The following is a 17,418-nucleotide window of genomic DNA, read 5'->3' on the forward strand; positions in this document are numbered from 1 at the left end:
GATGGAGTGGCGTCAGAAGAATCTTAATTGATACATACCTTCAGTTCTTCCCATTGGTACTTCCTTTCTGCCTGTATGGATACCTTTGTGAGCATCCTTCCTAAGGATGTCCTTCCTAATGTAAACTCACACCTGCTCAACCTGTCTGCTGGTGTCTTCCCAGTGCTTGCCTGTATCAGCTGTCTCTCCAGCAGACCACCTTTCCCCTAGGCCATAGTCACCTTGCATATAGCAGATCCGAGTCTCTGAGAGCTTCTTCACCATCCTTCCCATAAAGAATTGGCTTCCAAAATGTTCTGCACGAATAGATGCTCCATATTTCAACAGACCAACTTCATAAGGAGTGAACTCCAGCCACTCTAGGGCAACAGCAGCCAGACCATGAAAAAGCAATAACATGTTATATAACACTAAACAGAAGAGTTCCAGGAAGCAAACAATTAGGAAGACACTGGTTAGTTCATAGCATGCCATTCACCAGCCATAGTTGTGTCTGTATTGCTGGCAATACTGATGCCATCAGGTCCTTCCACACTGTGGCAGGGCAGTTCCAGGCTGTGATACAGCAACCTCCAGGAAAAAAGCCCTGGTCTACATGAAACCACAGGCATTCCCTTAATAGAGTTAATCTTTCCCCAAAGTATGTGCTGTTCATGCATAACTTGTTTCCTTCAGGGCTCTAGGGACAGAGAGCTTAGCATTCCCTTTGTATCATGTACTTAGCTGCTCATGTCAAAACAAATACTGTGAAAATTAATAGTAAAAGGAAATAGTGATTTTCCTGACATTGGGCCCCAAAATTCAAAGCTTCTTCTTTAATTGTTCAAAATAAGACCACATGGAGCCATCATATGAATTTTTTTCATTACGAGTTTTTTGTGACAGGATGAACTATGACTTTGACATCTGTGGATAACTATGTTTCTACTTTTAGCAAAATAAAGAACACAAATTCTAAACACTAAACACATTTGGAATTTTTTTTCATAAGTTCCAGTCACTATTATTTGAAAATTTAATTACTTATTTGGATTTTTATTTGCAATTAGAATAAAAAGACTATTGTATAAATAAAGGCGATTATATCCATATCATCTTAGTTTAGACCATTTAAATTACAAATTTATTAAGAAATCTAAATCATAACCATTACCTCTGAAAGCCTGGGCACTATAGTTGGACTTGAGGTTGATGGCCACATAGATGGGCAGCGGGTTCTGGCCATTTTCCACCGCCTGCCGTTGGTCCGAGAGTCTGTGCTCATCTTTCTGGTTTTGATTAAAAAGGGTTAATGGAATGAGGTGAGAAACAACTTGCACTTCAAATAATATCCTGTGAATTATCAGCCCTATCCAAGTTCTCCTTTCCATTCCTAGGTAACTGGATTGCTCCGAAATAACTGCCATGCGATATTCCAAACTTTGCAAGTATCCCATAAGAAACCCATATGGGTTCTCAGATTTTGAGATATGCAGAGAAGTTAATTATAGATTCAGCAAGGAAAAAAACCAGTTTCAGGAAAAATCATGCAGCAAAGTGAAAGGTAAAATTCTTTCCTTGGCTGGGTCTTAGCAAAGAATTGATCATATTTTAAGGTATTTTGCAAATATATGCCTATTTAAGTATATATTCTATTGCACATAACAATTTAAAACTTCATTGTATAAGCTTAAATCAGAAGGAAACTGATGAAGATACACAATTTTGAAATCAACAAATTCTCTTAAAACTTGGTATCATATTTAGAAAATGTTCTTTCTCAGCATGTGAAACATCTTCATATGCGGTCTATACCTAGGTCACATTATAAATGCATACCTTCCTTTATGCTAGAGAAACAAATTATTTCAAACTTTTAAGTGTCTCTTCTAGTCAGAATATTTTATGTCCAAAATTATTTATTTACAATTTATTTACAATTCAAAATATTTTTTCTCAGGGCACTTCTTTCTTTAAAGAGAAAGAAGACCTTTGACTGGTAGGACACGGCTCCTTGAGTTCAAGGTCAATCTCTCTTTAAATCTAGAGCAGTGTTTTAATCATCTGAATCTGAATATATAATGTTTAATCAACTGCTAAGCTAATTATTTGCATTAGTAGTACTGAATGGCATCCCAGGATTTCTTTCCTTCTCCACTAGTTATAGAAGCTCAGCAGTTATGTGGAAGAAAGGAGCAATACCTTATCGTGTAGCATGGATTCAATGACAAGACCCCAAAGGTCTATGAAAGAAGTGTTATGTCCTTCTTTATTCCTCTCCATCAGGTCATTATAATAATACTTCAGACAATCCAAAGAAAAACAGCAGATCTTGGATTTGGTTACTTGCTTGCGAGCTTCCTTGATTGCATCCTCCAGATATTTTTGTGACCAATTAGCATCTTCATATAAGTTTGCCATGGTCCTGAAGAAATATTAGTAGAAAATAATGAAAGAGGAGTAAGGCTGGGGTTTGCTTTCAGAAAATATATGTGCAACTGGTTTGCCTGTTTCTTAATGCTAATGAGGTTCACAACTTAAAAGTAAATGTGCTTAAAACACTCTCAGGAGCAAACAAAACCTCCAGGATCTCCTGGTTTGGATGTGATAAAATCGGCTCAAAAATTACCTTGAAATTCATGGGAGAAAAGAATCCAAGACCCAAGGCTATTAAATTCAAAGGTTCCACAGCTATTAATCAAATGTATTTCTTGGAAGTTGGGGAGTATTCTAGGGAGCAGTCACTACTACTCTGCTCCAGTCCTGCATTTGTTCCCATATATCTGCTAACAGATTGTGCCAACAAGAAAACTAGGAAGTTTTGGGCACAGCCTCGTGTGACCATTCTTACTTGTCACCTTGAAATCATAACACTGACAGATGCACTCAGATCTCCACATACATACAGAGAAGTAAAAGAAAAACCTACCCATTGAAGTTTGGACTTACATAAAGTGGCACATAACTCAGTGAAAAAAAGGTCTCCACTTCCAAAGAGGTGAAGAGGAGTGGGGGTACCTCGAACCTACTTGATTAAATACTTCAGTTATTTTATGTATTACATCATCTGCTCTATGCCCACTGGGAGAAAAGAGCACTTCACAACAAGCCACCATATCTGCAGTCTCTCCAAGGTCAGCGACTTGATATCACTCGTTGGACTTTCTGTGACATTTCTAACCCCAAATACATCTTTTACCAGAGGGAGATGCACTGTAAATCCAAAATGGAAGTGTGAATAACCAGCAAATGGCAGGCATAAATTCTTCTTCCCATCTTTCTTCAATTTCCAGTCTAAAGACAAATTCATTGCATTTAGTCTAAGGTATAAATGATAAAATATGAAAAGGGAATAGAGCATTTAGATTAAGATATCAGGCATAGACTGAGTCAGTGTGGTGACAAAAGCAGTTGATGAGTGTGGTAATTGATCTCTTACTCAGTATGTTTTGTTCCTTTGCTCCAGGTGGACAGAGAGCAGATTGTGGGGAGAATGGAAATGCCTTTGCTAAGTGCGCTGTAAGCCACTGGAGCTGTACAGAGCCAACAGTACTGAGCAGAGAACACATAAAGCTGTTTTGGGTCATCCTCACCATGTGGTACCCGATAAACCCCCGATGTAAGAAATGCAGTCCAGCAGGTTGAGCTTCTGCAGGCCCAGCAGGCTGCCGTACATCGCCGTGAGCGACCGCGTTCCTCCCCCGGTGGTGGTGATGGCCACCACGGGCACCTGCTCAACACAGCAAGGCAGAAGGGGCAGAAGCTGTGCAAGTGTTAGACACAAACAGACCTTGCTGCAGAAACAGGCTGCAGGCATGGGTACACGCAGGGATGCTGCTGGGCATGGAAAGGATGTGATGGTTGCAGGTTGTTTGCCACCACCTGCCTGCTGCAGGAGGTGTCTGCAAAGCTGTTTACCCAACAAACAACTGGAAATCAACCTCATCACCTTGGAATTTATCTCAAAGTGTATTATTAGAAGCTGTCATAGAAAATACAGGATTTTCCACACCGGAGCAGATTAGGGATCCGTGATTGTGCCTCTAACAATGAGCAGTGTCACAGAGGAACGCACAGAACCCTGTAATCAGCCAGGCCACACAATAGCCAGAGCCTTCCTGGCCCCAGGCCATTCATTACTTTATGTCCTGAAGCACAGTCATTGATAGGGTTTCCCCCTCCATGATCCAAGTGTAATTGAAGAGACAGACTATTCTTCTCCTAATCTTTTCCTGATCTAGTACACCCTTGGCTTCCGTTAGCATCCAGAGTGTGGATGCTTACACACCCCATGGAAAATGTCTATTTATAACCTTCAAGTATTAGCTTCCAATTTCATAAAGGAATCTGTGTTCCAAAGTCAATAAATAGAGCATAAATAAACTAATTCTCCTGCTCTATGAAAAAACAAAAGCACAGAAAAATGAGAAAACATATGTTCTTCCTACCCTAAACTCTTTAAGATCTTAAATCTAGGAAATTTTATAAAATAATAATGAGGACAATCCCATAATCTTAGCTAAACTCAGAATAAACTCCAAAAATTGTGTTCTGGGGTTTACATTTTCTAATCTATTTTGTTATAAGTTAAAGCTCTAATAATTGTTTTTTCAGTTCAAATGTAAGTCAGTTAATAAGGCAGAGGGGATATTTTCCCATATTTGTCAAGCTAAACACATGAATAGGAGAGCCAAAGTAATTAGATCTTTTCAGAAAACAGTTTTCTATGTGCGAGGAAATTCCCAGCTGTGTAAAAATGGTTAAAAATGTTATTTCCAGCTTTGTTGAAAACTTTGTTTCCTGCATTGCTCTCTGTTCTGAAATCCAAACTAATATTTTTGAATCATATTTCCCACAGCACTCTTTTTTAACTGTCAGCTAGAGTGTTCTTGCTGTTGGTGTGTTTCTACTTTTCTGATTTTCAGCAACCCAGTTAGGCATCAGCAGATGCAAAACTTATTACTCAGTTACAGAGGCAGGAACAGGGTCTAGTGTGACACAGCTAAACTTACAATCTGCTATTTTATCTACAACTTAGTGATGCTCTAAGATCCACTCTTCTTGGCCAGATTGATGGTTTCATTCTATCCCTCATTTTTCCCAGCAATATTTTGCTGCAGAAACCAGTCCAAGAATTTTTATTCTGATGTCTGTGTGAAAACTCTTGTTTCTTCCTCTCAAAACCCTTTACACAGGTGCCATGACCACCACCTTGTCTCTGTATTAAGGTGCTTTGTTTTGCAGGCAGCATCCCCCAGCTGTTCCATGTCTGCCCAATACAAATTCTGCTCCTGAGACCCATGAGCAATACCCAGAATAAACAGGAATGGACTGTTTGAGGAGCTGTTGAGAAAATTTGGATCCATAAAGACATTATCCTGCCTCCCCTGTTCTGCCACATTAACAGGCTTCTCATGCCCATGCCTTGCCCTTGGTGACCAGGCTTGGCCCACACCAGCAGGACTAATTAAGCTGGGATGTTATTTGTTTGAATTTGTGAGCCAGGCCCTGATCCCCTGAGAACAATTGCTACCAGGGACTGTATTGGCTTGCCTCATGCTCTTTCAGATCCTCCTCCAAATTAAGAATCTTTTTCAGAGCAGCAGCAACATATTTCTTCCTTTTCCTCAGGAAGTCCTGCTCTTCCATGCACAGGCTGAACCCCAAGCGCACATCCAGGTCTCCTGAGCTGGAACAATGGGATAAATCAATGCACACATCAGTTAGAGCTCACTCCAAGCTCTGTAGGGCTGGTAATAAAAAAATTAACCATCTGTAAAACAAGTTATTTCCAAGTCTGCATATTGATAAAGGAAAGAAGAAAAAAAGAAAACATTTCTACTGCCAGCAGTGAGGGTGAAGAGGAGTTTCGAAGATACTTAAAATTTCTTGTGAACATGGAAAAAAGGACAAGAGACACAAATCAGGTAAAGAACACCAAAAGGAGCAATTTCAGAAGTATTTTTTTTCTCCATCCATTCCTGTATATCACTATGACATCCTGGAAAATTCAAGTGATGGCATCATCACTTGTTCTCAGGTTTTGACAATCCACTAACATCCTTTAAAGTGAGGGTTCTAATGAGTTGTGATGGAGCTTGAACTGCAGAGCAAGCATCACCCCCTGCTCAGCCTCTTGGGAGAATCCACCTGTGCCCTGAATACATTCCTAGAAAAGTATTTGCAAGCTTCATTCTGCAAATATACAAGAATATCCATCACTTTTTTTCATGCGTGCATACATATGGAATTTTGTCCCTCAAGAAGCAGAAACAAAAAGAAATTCAGAAAAGAAGTTGCAAACTCAATCAAATTGCTGCTAATTACTTGCCTACAGCAATAAATGCACTTATTACTAAGAACACTAAATATTGACCAAATCTTCTGGGTCACATCACCCTCTGGTGGCTGCAAACATGGTCCTGAAAATAATTTTCACCAATATTTCACAAATATGAATGTTTCAAGGATTAATGCTACTAACCTCTGTTCTCCAGCAAATTTGATTTATGACAGTGTAATTTTGAAAACAGAATAAGGTCAAATGATTCAACTATAAAAACCCAAACAACTCTTTTAGCAGTAGATTAACATTTTTCTTGCTGTCTTTCTATATCTGTGTCTGTTAAATTTACATGTAAATATATTGTTGTGGGCTGAGGTACAGGTAGCTCTACATTTATACAAAGTTTTCTCATGCTGTGACAATCCACCTTGCTTTCCTTCTGCATGTGATGGTGCTGTGAACCACAGGAAGTTTTCAGCTGCACTATAAAATTTCATTGTCTTCAATTTTACCTAAGACTGGTGCAATTCTGCTCCTACAAGTGGGTTGCCAGAGGTGCAGTTGGTCAGGTCTCAGCTCCCATTCCACTCAGGGAAGCAGAAGGGGCAGAAGCCAGGCTATCCTATACTTATTTTGGTGATTTGGCAAAGTTAAAGGCTGGTAGAGGTTATTTCAGTAATTGTGCAGATCTGACTGTTGGCATAAATGGAAATAAAATTAATATGTGAATAGTGCGATTTTATTAATGTGTCAAAATAAAAGGCATAAAGCAGACTAATTTATTCTGAATGAAGGCTCACAGACTCATGCTGAACTGCACATTCCTGTAACTGCAGCAGACTTGCACTCACCCCAGGCACCAGGTGAGCACAACACAGCACTCACACAATAGTGTTCATCTCTGCACCCATCACAGAAAAATCCTACATAACTAGGTTACAGCAGTCCTGGATGATAGGACAAAAAGAGACATCTTACCATTTTCTTGCTGTCAAGCACAGGTGAAATGAATTATCCTGGAAAATGAGAAAGGCAAAGCTAATTACTATCAAATTTTAAAACATTTGTTTCCTTCAAGCTCAGGCAATGCTCAGACTAAGAGAGATGGTTCTCAAACAAGAAATCATATGGCTAAAGACATTATTTTTATACAATTAATCAAAGCCTCACTCCCTACCCTGAAATCAAATTTTATCTTCTCTAATAAGCCTGTATATTTGGGGCAGGTAGTGTGCCAGAAGCTTGCATATTTACACTACTTCCCAGTCTGCACACTTAGAAGGGGGCAACAAGAATGAGAAAAGTTACCTTATTAAAATAAAATTTTAAACAAATACATAAAGTAAAATCTGAATTAAGCTCATAATCTGGATGGGTCTTTTTTCAGTTCTTAGATAGTATTATCCCAATATTAAAAAAAAAAAAAATTTGAATGTATGTCATTTTTTGTTCCTTGAAACCACTTAATTCTAACTATGATGCAGGTTTGCAATGACTTTTGTATTATTAAAATTATTGTTAACACATTCTGCCTTAGAAGTGGGTATGGCAACCTTGAATATTTTTTAACATTTCTAATGAACAGCTGTACAATTTTATACAGTGACTTTGGTCACTTGGTAACTTTATTTTTAGCCAGATGATATTAAGCACATTTCAAAAGATCCACAGCGCTCACCTCTTCTAGTATGATTTCCTTCTGCAAAGGGAGTGAATTCAGGGGGAAAGAAAGGACCCCAGATTTCTCTGTTTCATTTCCATCAGCCAGCTGAATAATGTAGAAAAGCAATTGGGTATGAACACATGAAAAGTTTATTATCTCTAGAACTTCTCCACTACAAAGGTTAGTTAAGTTTACTGGTTCTGTTAATCCCTTGTTCTAATTTCATTTGGGTTAATGACAATAGACAGAAGGAGAACTTACCTCTTCTGGTAATAGGATATCCAGTCTTGTCTGGTCATTTATGATGCAGTGAAATATGATTATATGAAGGCTGGGGCCAGAGTCCAGCAAAATCTTCTGGCTTCCTTCATGTGATCCTTTCACTGTAAATGTAAGCTCTGGGTCTAAACAGAGGGGCAAAGAACAAGCAGAATTTTAACTATTACAAGCAAACACACATAACTAATAAAAAAAACCCCAATCTGCAACTATTCTGCACACTTTTTGTGGGATTTTTCTTGCACCACAATGACTAAGTAGACTTTGGGTGGCCAAGACAGACTGAAAACTGATCTAAAATGTCTTGGTGAATCTATACAAGTAATCAATGTACAGAATTCACAGACTTTTAAAATACTATAGCTTGCTATTTGTTAGATGCTTTCCATGAATAACTTAAATCAAGATTTGGATTTAAAGGAGTGTCAGTTTAAAGGCATTTTGGATTATTAATGTCACATACAATTAATTTATTTGATGTCAGTCTGTTCTGGTTCATAGTATATATTTTATAATATTAAGACTAACAGTCAAATGATTCTATAAACCCAAAACTCAATCAGACTATTTGGCATGTGCCCTCATGTCACCAAAACTGAAACAACCTAAAGGATGTGTTTCTTGTAAGAATAGCCTTTATGTTTACACAGAGGTCATATGTTGTTCTCCTGCAAGATCAGGGCCAAGGGACATATAATTTTAGGTCACTAACCTTTCCTCCCATGTTACATCTCAGTCTGAAACTTCCTATAATGCAACTCAGTCATTGGTACCATTTTCTTCATAGAAGTTGATTCTCCAGTCACGAATTAACTCAGAACATATTATTTTTATTAAGGAACCAATAAAAAAGTCTCCTTCAGAACCCTAAATATGCACAAACTTTGTACATACTCTAGTCCTAATCAAACATTTGGGATAAGATATCTACATATTAGTTATAAGATAATTTTAAAAAATCCCACTTAGAGAAATTTGTTTTGAACAATAAACAAAGAGTACTAACCTCACTTTTCCAAGTTTCTCAGTTTAGCATATGTGGCTCTATTTTTGCATCAGTTTAAGATTTGCCTCATAACTAAACACTTGACAAACTTGAATTTTGACAGATACAATCTTTATGCAAGGTGGGGCATGGCAAAACTAAGTATTATGTGACACAGATAGAACATTGTGCACAACAGATTATTAATTTTTTTCAACATCTGTTATAATGACTGAATCACAACACAAGAACAATAGGTTAATGAAGCAATAACCTCACTTGTGGATTGCTGCTTCAGCTTCCCTGTATCCACTCTAACCTCCAAACAGGAAACCTCACGTGCCTGCAGCAAGAGAGAATGAATGATGATTGAGAGAAGTGCAAATGTCATTGCAAGTGATTCATCCTGGTCCAAACCAACCCCTCTGGTTGATCAATGAGCAAGACAATTATGATCTATTACTGTGTCTTCAGATAACACGTGGGCAATAGTGATATGGTATTTCTTTGCACAACTGAAATAAAGAGGAGCAACTCATGAGCTGCTTGAACTTGGAGAGACAATTAAGCAAAGAAGATGAGCCCTATTCAAAATAATGAGTGCATTAGCATATGGGGCTGTTTTTATGAGCATTGTAACACTGTCTTCATTAACTCCTGACAGTTCTGAGCCTATAATTTATAGAATAAAGTAGATGTCAGTACTGGGTTTGGGACACAGCTCAAAGTTTCAGAATTAGAAACGAACACTTATTATTCAGACACAAGAAAGATCATAATAAATATGTATTTTACCACTAGTACTCCATTTGTAATGATGCCATCAGGATAGTCCAGACTGAAAAAAAAGAAAAATAAAAAGGAAGACAATGTCATGAGTGGGAAAACTCAGACAAATATTTAAGTCTATGGTTAACACATTTGTTCTTACATGACCCTTGACATTTCTGACTTTAACATTCTCACTCAAAAATACTTTAAAGTTTAGGATTAGATGATAAGCTGAATTTTTTCCATCCACTTGTGATAGAATATGAAGCTGGATTTCTACTCCTGTGGTTTTATACATTTGCTTCAGTAAACCATGCAATAAATACTGGTATGAGACATTGATTTTAAGGACAGCTGCAGCTGTTAAATCCATGATGATTCTTTTGAGCATTACACAGTTTTACCCAAGTTTTTGTACTTTAAAAACTAACACAACTGCCTAGCTCTCCACATTTATAAAAAATTACTCTAATGGCAGGAGAAATTGTACTTGCCTCTACAAAGTGATCTGCAAATCACACATGAGGTTGTAATAGATCACTGTATGTATAGATGTGTTTCCACATCTAGGGACAGGGGTGAATTTATATACTACAACCAACAAATTCTATATTCTAAAATATTTTTCGATCCAAAAAATCAGGCAGTATCTCATTAAGAATATCTTATCATTTACCATTTCATTAAATTACAGATGTAAATTCATATAATGTCTCAAGAACTGAGGTTAATCCAAAGGGAATACACACATGTAACTTTACAAGGATTGAGCACTGACTCCTCAACCTGCTGTAGGGAGTAAGAGCTGTTTATTTAGACTTTGCAAGCCATGGATTGATTACATATTTTGAGGTCTCACATAGCTCTGTACTTGATGTACATATTTTATCTCAGCTGAAACAAAACAATTTCTTTAAAATTAGATGAATGGCATTGTTTTTATCCACTTAAAGTGAAAAATTACCACAAATACATGTCATTATAAACATACATGATAGTATTCACTCAAAATTTCAAAGCTCAAAAACAGTTTAAAGTTTTGTTTCCAAGTCAGCATTTTCCTTTATGAAAAAATATGAACTGGCTAAATACACTGCAGAACTCAAAAAAAGCTTTCCATTATAGAAAACATGAACAACAAAACAAGCAAACACCTCTGGTCAAAAAACCCAGTTATAAACTTAACAATTTTATAATTTTTTTAAATGCATTTCTAAAGAGTTTAAAAAACATTGGTCAGAAGTTGGTAAAAATATACTCAGTGCTTCCACCTGCATACAGATAAATATGTGTAAGCATCAGTCCAGTTTTGTCTCAGACACAAATTTTTGTACTTAATTACTATTTTGCAGTCAAATAGTTGTAACATTATTTGACATATGGTGTCACCATCCTCAAATACTTCACTAAAAAGTCAAGGAAAGCAAGAAACAGCATGGTAGATATTAGGAGCCCTCAGCCTGCATAGCCTGGTGAAATGAAAGTGCAAAGACAGGTAAAGACATCTCTTCATGGAGGTAAACACCCAGTACAGTGCAGTATGATTTGAGTTGCTGGTATCAGCTGTATAATGTTAGGTTCAAAGTTAGGAGGTCCAAGGCACCTTCAAACAGGGTGGGAGAGCAGAGCTTGGCAGGCTCCTGGGAAGAACAGGACACCCCACTCATGAATGGCTGAGATGTCTCTATTGGGTTGTCACCTCTGCTGCCACCTCTGCAAGGAAGCCCAGCTGCTGTCACCTGTTAATTACTCCCCCCTCTGCTCTTTTAACTTTTATATCCCAAATTTCAAGGCTTCTTCTAGTAACAGCATAAGACAGATGCTTTAATTTTAATTCTTTTTTTAAACCTGGTGGTCCAAGCTTTTGTTTTAAGAGCAAGGGCACTCATCTTTCTCTGAATCTTAGGAAATTAGCTGTGCTAGAAACATAGCTGAGCTGGGTGCAGGAGAACTTGGGTTGGCAGGGACCTTTGAGTATTTTGCCTTCCCTTGGAGCACTGAATAAGTTCCACTAGGTGGGATTAGCTGGTAATTTCTCTGACAATCAACCTGCTATTAGGCAGCTCTCATCATACAGAGTAATGCTCCTGTTCTCTGCTCCATCACAGTTTGTGATGTTGTGATTTGTGGGCTTTTTTTTTATTGCAGACTTCAGGAGAATTGGGAGCACATTATGGCCTGTAGCAGGTAAAGACAAAAACAGAATCTGGGCATCCTTCCTCACTAAAAGTCTGTTGAAGGAATGCATAAGGATGCAATGGACTGTGAGCCCAGGGATCATTTCCTAACACCTGCTGTAAATTAAATTTCATCCCTCTTTTTTTTTATGCCTGACTTATAATGAAATGGGCAGTTTTGAATAGAACTTACAGAGATTCTTATATTGCAGTTCTCATTTAGAACAGGCTACTGTGCTTCATTTCACCAGAGAATCTAGATTTTTTGATACCTATCTACAAATTTTGAATTTTTCCATGTCATATCCAGCTTTCCCTTCTTTTACTAGCTTCCATAATAATACAGGTTACTTTTCTGAGATTTGTGACAACCCAAGAGAAGCATGGGGGATGGTACTATTTCAGTAAAGAAAGCTGTATTCACTTCAAAAGTTCTTTCTTAACTTTAAACTTTTGCCTTCAATACTCGTCACATAAATACATAAATTCCAACAGTATATTTGGCCCCCAATTGATAGGGACTCAGTCTGAGGGTTTCTCAGCAGTGCCAAAGCCAAATGGCTGGCATGATCTGCTGGCTCCCTCTTCACATGAGGAGGATTTCTCAAAATAACACAGCAGAACTACAGAAAGAAAAAAAAGATTTTTATTTTCTAAAAATCCTGCTTTTGCCATATTTCAATAATTAATATTTAACTTTTATACAGCTTTTTGTACACCTATTTACATTTATTTGTGTTAAATGGGCTTTGTTTTAAATATAGTTTTTCACATTTGAAAAAATAAAGGGAGAGGGAGTGGAGATGAAAGGTTGTGTAAGAGTGGTCCTTCATTCTTTTAAGAGTTGGAATGCACTTCCTCAGCTTGAGACATCTGAAAGATAAAAGAGGCCAAATAGAAGATGAGCAGGTACAGCAAATACCCTGGGGCTCTTAGACCTTTCCTTGTGAACTCAAGTCACCTTGCAGTTGCCAGAAGCCTTTTTGTGGCCCCTCAGTGCTGCTGTGGCTTCAGAACAAGTCGGAGGGGAGGGGGAGGTTGAGCGAGCGCAGCCACCTGGACCAGCGGGAGCCCGTCCCTGTGGCCACACGGATGGGCTCGTTCTGATGCTGGACCCTGCAGGGGAGGCACGGGAGAAGGGCCAGGTTACAGCTGATAATCACCAGAACACAACTCAAAAAGCACCAAAGCAGATGAGGCAGCAACCTGTGTACAACAGCCTTACCTTGTCTGTCACTGCTGCCCAAGTGCAGCGGCTCTCACGCCAGCTGGGCTCGTGCTATGGGCCCAGAAAACTTTGGGCAGGCAATTGCAATCCCTTGGCTTGGCTGCTGGTGAAAAGGCACCTGGAGGAAGGGCATGCCTTCCCCTCTGTGCTGTTAGCATCAAACATCTGGCCCTCAGTGCCTGCCACTCTGCAGCAGAGGTGAGCGTTTGCTGGTACTGCAGCAGTGGCAGAAGGGTGAGGCAAAACTAGAGAGGCTGTTCATCTTGCTGTGTGGAAACCCACTACCAAAATGAAGCTTTTCTTCCATTTTGAATAAAATGCAACAGGAATGGATGCAGGAACAAATTCCATACAGCCTCCAATGTAACATGAGATCATTTTTATAATGTTCTTTTCGGTAAAAGTAACAAAACACAACCTTTGCAGTGAGCTTATAGGCCAACAAAAATAGAAGTGACAAAGCCACTATCATAGGTGCAACCCAGGAAACATTCTTGGTCTGAGTTTACACTTTATGTATGGTATTATTCATTTGAAATGCTGGAAAGAAAGAACAAGCTAATGCAATAAATCTTGCAATTAGTAAAATCTAGAAAGAAGATGTGGAAGAAATTAAAAACTGTAGATAGAGAGCATCAGGAAAAATTGCTGGTGGGAATAATTATTAATTTCAGAAATAAACTGTTATATTATCCCCCAGAAGTATGTTCTCATTGTTCCCATCACAATACAGGATTTCTAGAAACTATTCCACATGCTTAGCTGTACTCCTTGTTATCAGAGGGCTCTCTCCCTCTGAGAATTATCTCTAATCTCTGTCAACACTTCTCCCATCCAGCACTGATAAAAAATCTTGCCAAAACCTGCTGAGCTTGTTCAACACAGAAGGGGTTGGTTTGGGTCCATAGCTTTCTGGTGACCCATCTCAGCTACTTCACTTCAGTTGTTCAGACCTTTCCAGGGCTCTCTAGTTTATCTATGCAATCCATTGTCTACAATTTCAGGGGACAAATCCTTTAATTAATTACTCCTGATATCGCACATTCCACAGTGAGGGAAAAAAGACACCCTCTCAATATCCTGCCTAAACCACAATATATGATCAATCCAGATGTGCTTAGACCTGTATTCCAGACTCAGCAGAACAGCACTGACCACCCCACAAATGCAAGAAATGTAAAGGAGTGATAGTAGGGGAAAGGTCTATCTGTCTTCTGGCAGGAAGCCCATTTTCTCAGTCCTACTGTGAGCTCACAGGGACATACCCTCACTTATGATGCAGCACCTTCTTGCCTCTGTATGTGGAGCTCTTCAGGCCACAACTATTACACTGGTCACTCAGGAACCACACTATGAATGAAAAATACTAGATCAAATGCCTTCTTGCTGGAGCAGCTGAGCCATGAACTGAACCTGTCATGCTTTTTAAAAGCTCTCCCCTGAGACTGCAAAGGATCCTTTTTATTGGCACAGTTCCAACCATCACATTCCAACCAGTAGAATTCCTACTCGGGCATCACTTGCACCAATTGTCCCATTTCTGACTTTATTGAATACAACTCCAGGAAAAGGCAGTCAGCTGCAAGGTCAGACAGAAGAGTCTGAGCACAGAGTTGGCACAGAGTTTGGCGTAGAGTTGACAGCACAGATGCTCCAAGACAAGTTCCAGCCTCCATTCCCATACACAGACCCACTTGTGCAAAGCATACAAGCCAGACAACCTACCCCCCCCATTATAGACAGGATTATCAAGAGTATGATTCTCTGCACCAATTCCATAAGCCACCCTATAACTTGCAAAAGAAGGAGGCCCTAGACAGGATATTTGTGATGCCTACTGGAGCTTCCCACTGCCATTACTGACATTGTGACACTCCTGAGATGTGACAGGCACTGTTTGTCCTGATGCTGCTGGGCCTTTTGCCAGATCTGGTGCACAGTAAACAACAAACAATCCAGCCTGATGAGTCTCCATGAATTGTAAAAAAAGAGATCTTGAGACTTTTTCAGCTCTGATAGCTTTTTTTTGTATGTGAACACCGAGTTATTTCTTTCTCCAGTCTTAACACAGAGCTACTGCTCTTTCACAAGCAAATTCTTATTTCCCCTGCTGTCAGGAATTCAGTGTCCACCCATGTGTTATCCTGCTAGGCCTCCTGAAGGGCCCCAAATGCCTTGAGAAGGTTCCAGCAGTACCATCTAAGAGCAGCACCTTCTCTATGTACATCCTCCAAATAGTAAAACTCCACCAAAATCTTTCAAGCCTACCAAGTGCAGCTACTGCTGCTCCTCCAGCTCTCCTGGTTCCTCAGACTCCCACACTGGGCCCTGGACCTTACTTTATGCAGAATATTTGGTTCCTTTCTCTACCACAGCTCCTCATGTATAGCCAGATGAATTGAACAGATCAACTTACAGAACATTTCATAATGCTGTGGATTTGTAGAACCAGATTCCCCAATAAGGGGATAATTAAGGCATTTAGGCTTGGCACTCCTTCTAATGGTCAAGACTTCCTGAATATTGTCATTGTCCTCATACCTCCTTGTGCATCTCATTGACTCAATGAGGAAAAAGAGAATAGGATTGGTGCCCAAGAGGCAGAAGTCAAGCAGGGAAAAGATGACATTTCAAATACTTGACATCTAAAAGTATGCATTCTAAAATACCATTTTACTAGATTTGAATGAATACATCTAGATACTTCTTTTAGAGACTGCAGGTTTAAGAAGCACTAACACATATGGACCAGATTTTCAGACTAATTTTATACTGAATATAACAATTTATTAAGAATTTAGGACTCTACTCACGTGTTCTGCAATGTAAATTCGACCTCCAGTTCCTCACGTGCCTGAAGAAAGGGAGATTAAAAATAAAGACTGATTACTTATTTTTCTTCACAGATTTCATCATATCATTTACATATAATTTTTAGATATGCATTTAGAATAGAACTTAGCATAATTCCCAGAATGTAATAAAACCCAAGTGTTGACTGAAAACACTGAATTTTAAGATACTGAAAAAGTAGTTGCTAAAATGAGTTTTTGAAATCTAAATGCTTTATAAGCATGTCTGCATGCTTAAGAACTGCTAATTTGCTAAAACAGCCATTAGTTCAAATTTTAATTCCCAACAAAAAAATAATAATCCTCTTTAATACCATTACAGTTAAAAGGAACCGAAAATTCAGAATTTACACCAAGAGCCAACAAACATCCCAGAAATATCCGGAACTAAGACTCCCGATAACTAGTTCCAGCTGGTTCCACCCCAGATTTTTAGCATAGACATTTGCTCTCAACAAAAGTTAGCAAAAAACATTAATTGAAGACTTTCTTAGAATGGCAGCAGAATACAGTTTAAGTGATGAAACACTGTAAAAGGATCCATTGAGATGGAAAGAGAGAATTTGATTTTGTTCACAGCAATCCTGTTGCTCACCTGTGGATTCAGCTGAAACTTCACGCGGACTGTGCGTCCTATAGTGAGTTTATCTATGTCAAAGAGAACTGTGCACAGCTCATCATCCCTGGTGACCGTGTCTTCATCACAGACCTTCAGCTCCAGCACATTCTGTACAAAGAGGTTAAGGGTATGATTGAGTTACTGCTGTCTAAGAGCTCCATAAGGCAGGAAAAATCTCAAGACTAAGTTTTCTTTCCTTGCTCCTCCAGTTTCATGGGAAGGAAGAAAAAGGAGAGAGGGAAAGAAAGTTGAAAGAGACTTGGGTTTATTAGACAACACATTAGTGATAACTCTTCATACAAAAAAGAAGGAAGACTGTTTTATTTTCCCCAGGCAGACAAGACAAATAGGTCATGCAGAGCATTCATGAATTTGTGATAAATAACTGCATTAAATGTTTCTGCATTTATTTTATGGCCTTTGGTTCTAAGTGTATAAAACAGTCACAAGTACACAAAGATGGTTTAAAGGATTGTCACAATATCTAGAACTGAATGATTTTGCTATTATTTTTGTGATCTTTTTCTTGGGTTTTGCTTGTTTATGTCAAGATTGGATATAGGACAGTAAGGCTGCATT

At 38.7% G+C, this 17,418-nt stretch overlaps 1 protein-coding gene across 1 annotated transcript in view; it reads right to left on the minus strand.

Annotated features, from left to right (window-relative positions):
* Positions 1–17,418, minus strand: part of LOC306803547 (uncharacterized protein) — a 60,441-nt gene that overhangs the window by 32,666 nt on the left and 10,357 nt on the right. Inside the window, exons 5-16 of the mRNA XM_079309095.1 lie at positions 16,816–16,947; positions 16,182–16,222; positions 9,988–10,030; positions 9,472–9,535; positions 8,190–8,332; positions 7,944–8,033; positions 7,244–7,281; positions 5,533–5,668; positions 3,573–3,709; positions 2,182–2,404; positions 1,154–1,268; positions 222–359 (exon numbers count right to left, since the gene is read on the minus strand). Coding sequence (XP_079165221.1) covers positions 222–359; positions 1,154–1,268; positions 2,182–2,404; positions 3,573–3,709; positions 5,533–5,668; positions 7,244–7,281; positions 7,944–8,033; positions 8,190–8,332; positions 9,472–9,535; positions 9,988–10,030; positions 16,182–16,222; positions 16,816–16,947 — 1,300 coding nt within the window. The remainder of the gene's footprint in view (positions 1–221; positions 360–1,153; positions 1,269–2,181; positions 2,405–3,572; positions 3,710–5,532; positions 5,669–7,243; positions 7,282–7,943; positions 8,034–8,189; positions 8,333–9,471; positions 9,536–9,987; positions 10,031–16,181; positions 16,223–16,815; positions 16,948–17,418) is intronic.

Source organism: Erithacus rubecula (assembly GCF_903797595.1).
Source record: "Erithacus rubecula genome assembly, chromosome: 6".
Classification (NCBI taxonomy): domain Eukaryota; kingdom Metazoa; phylum Chordata; class Aves; order Passeriformes; family Muscicapidae; genus Erithacus; species Erithacus rubecula.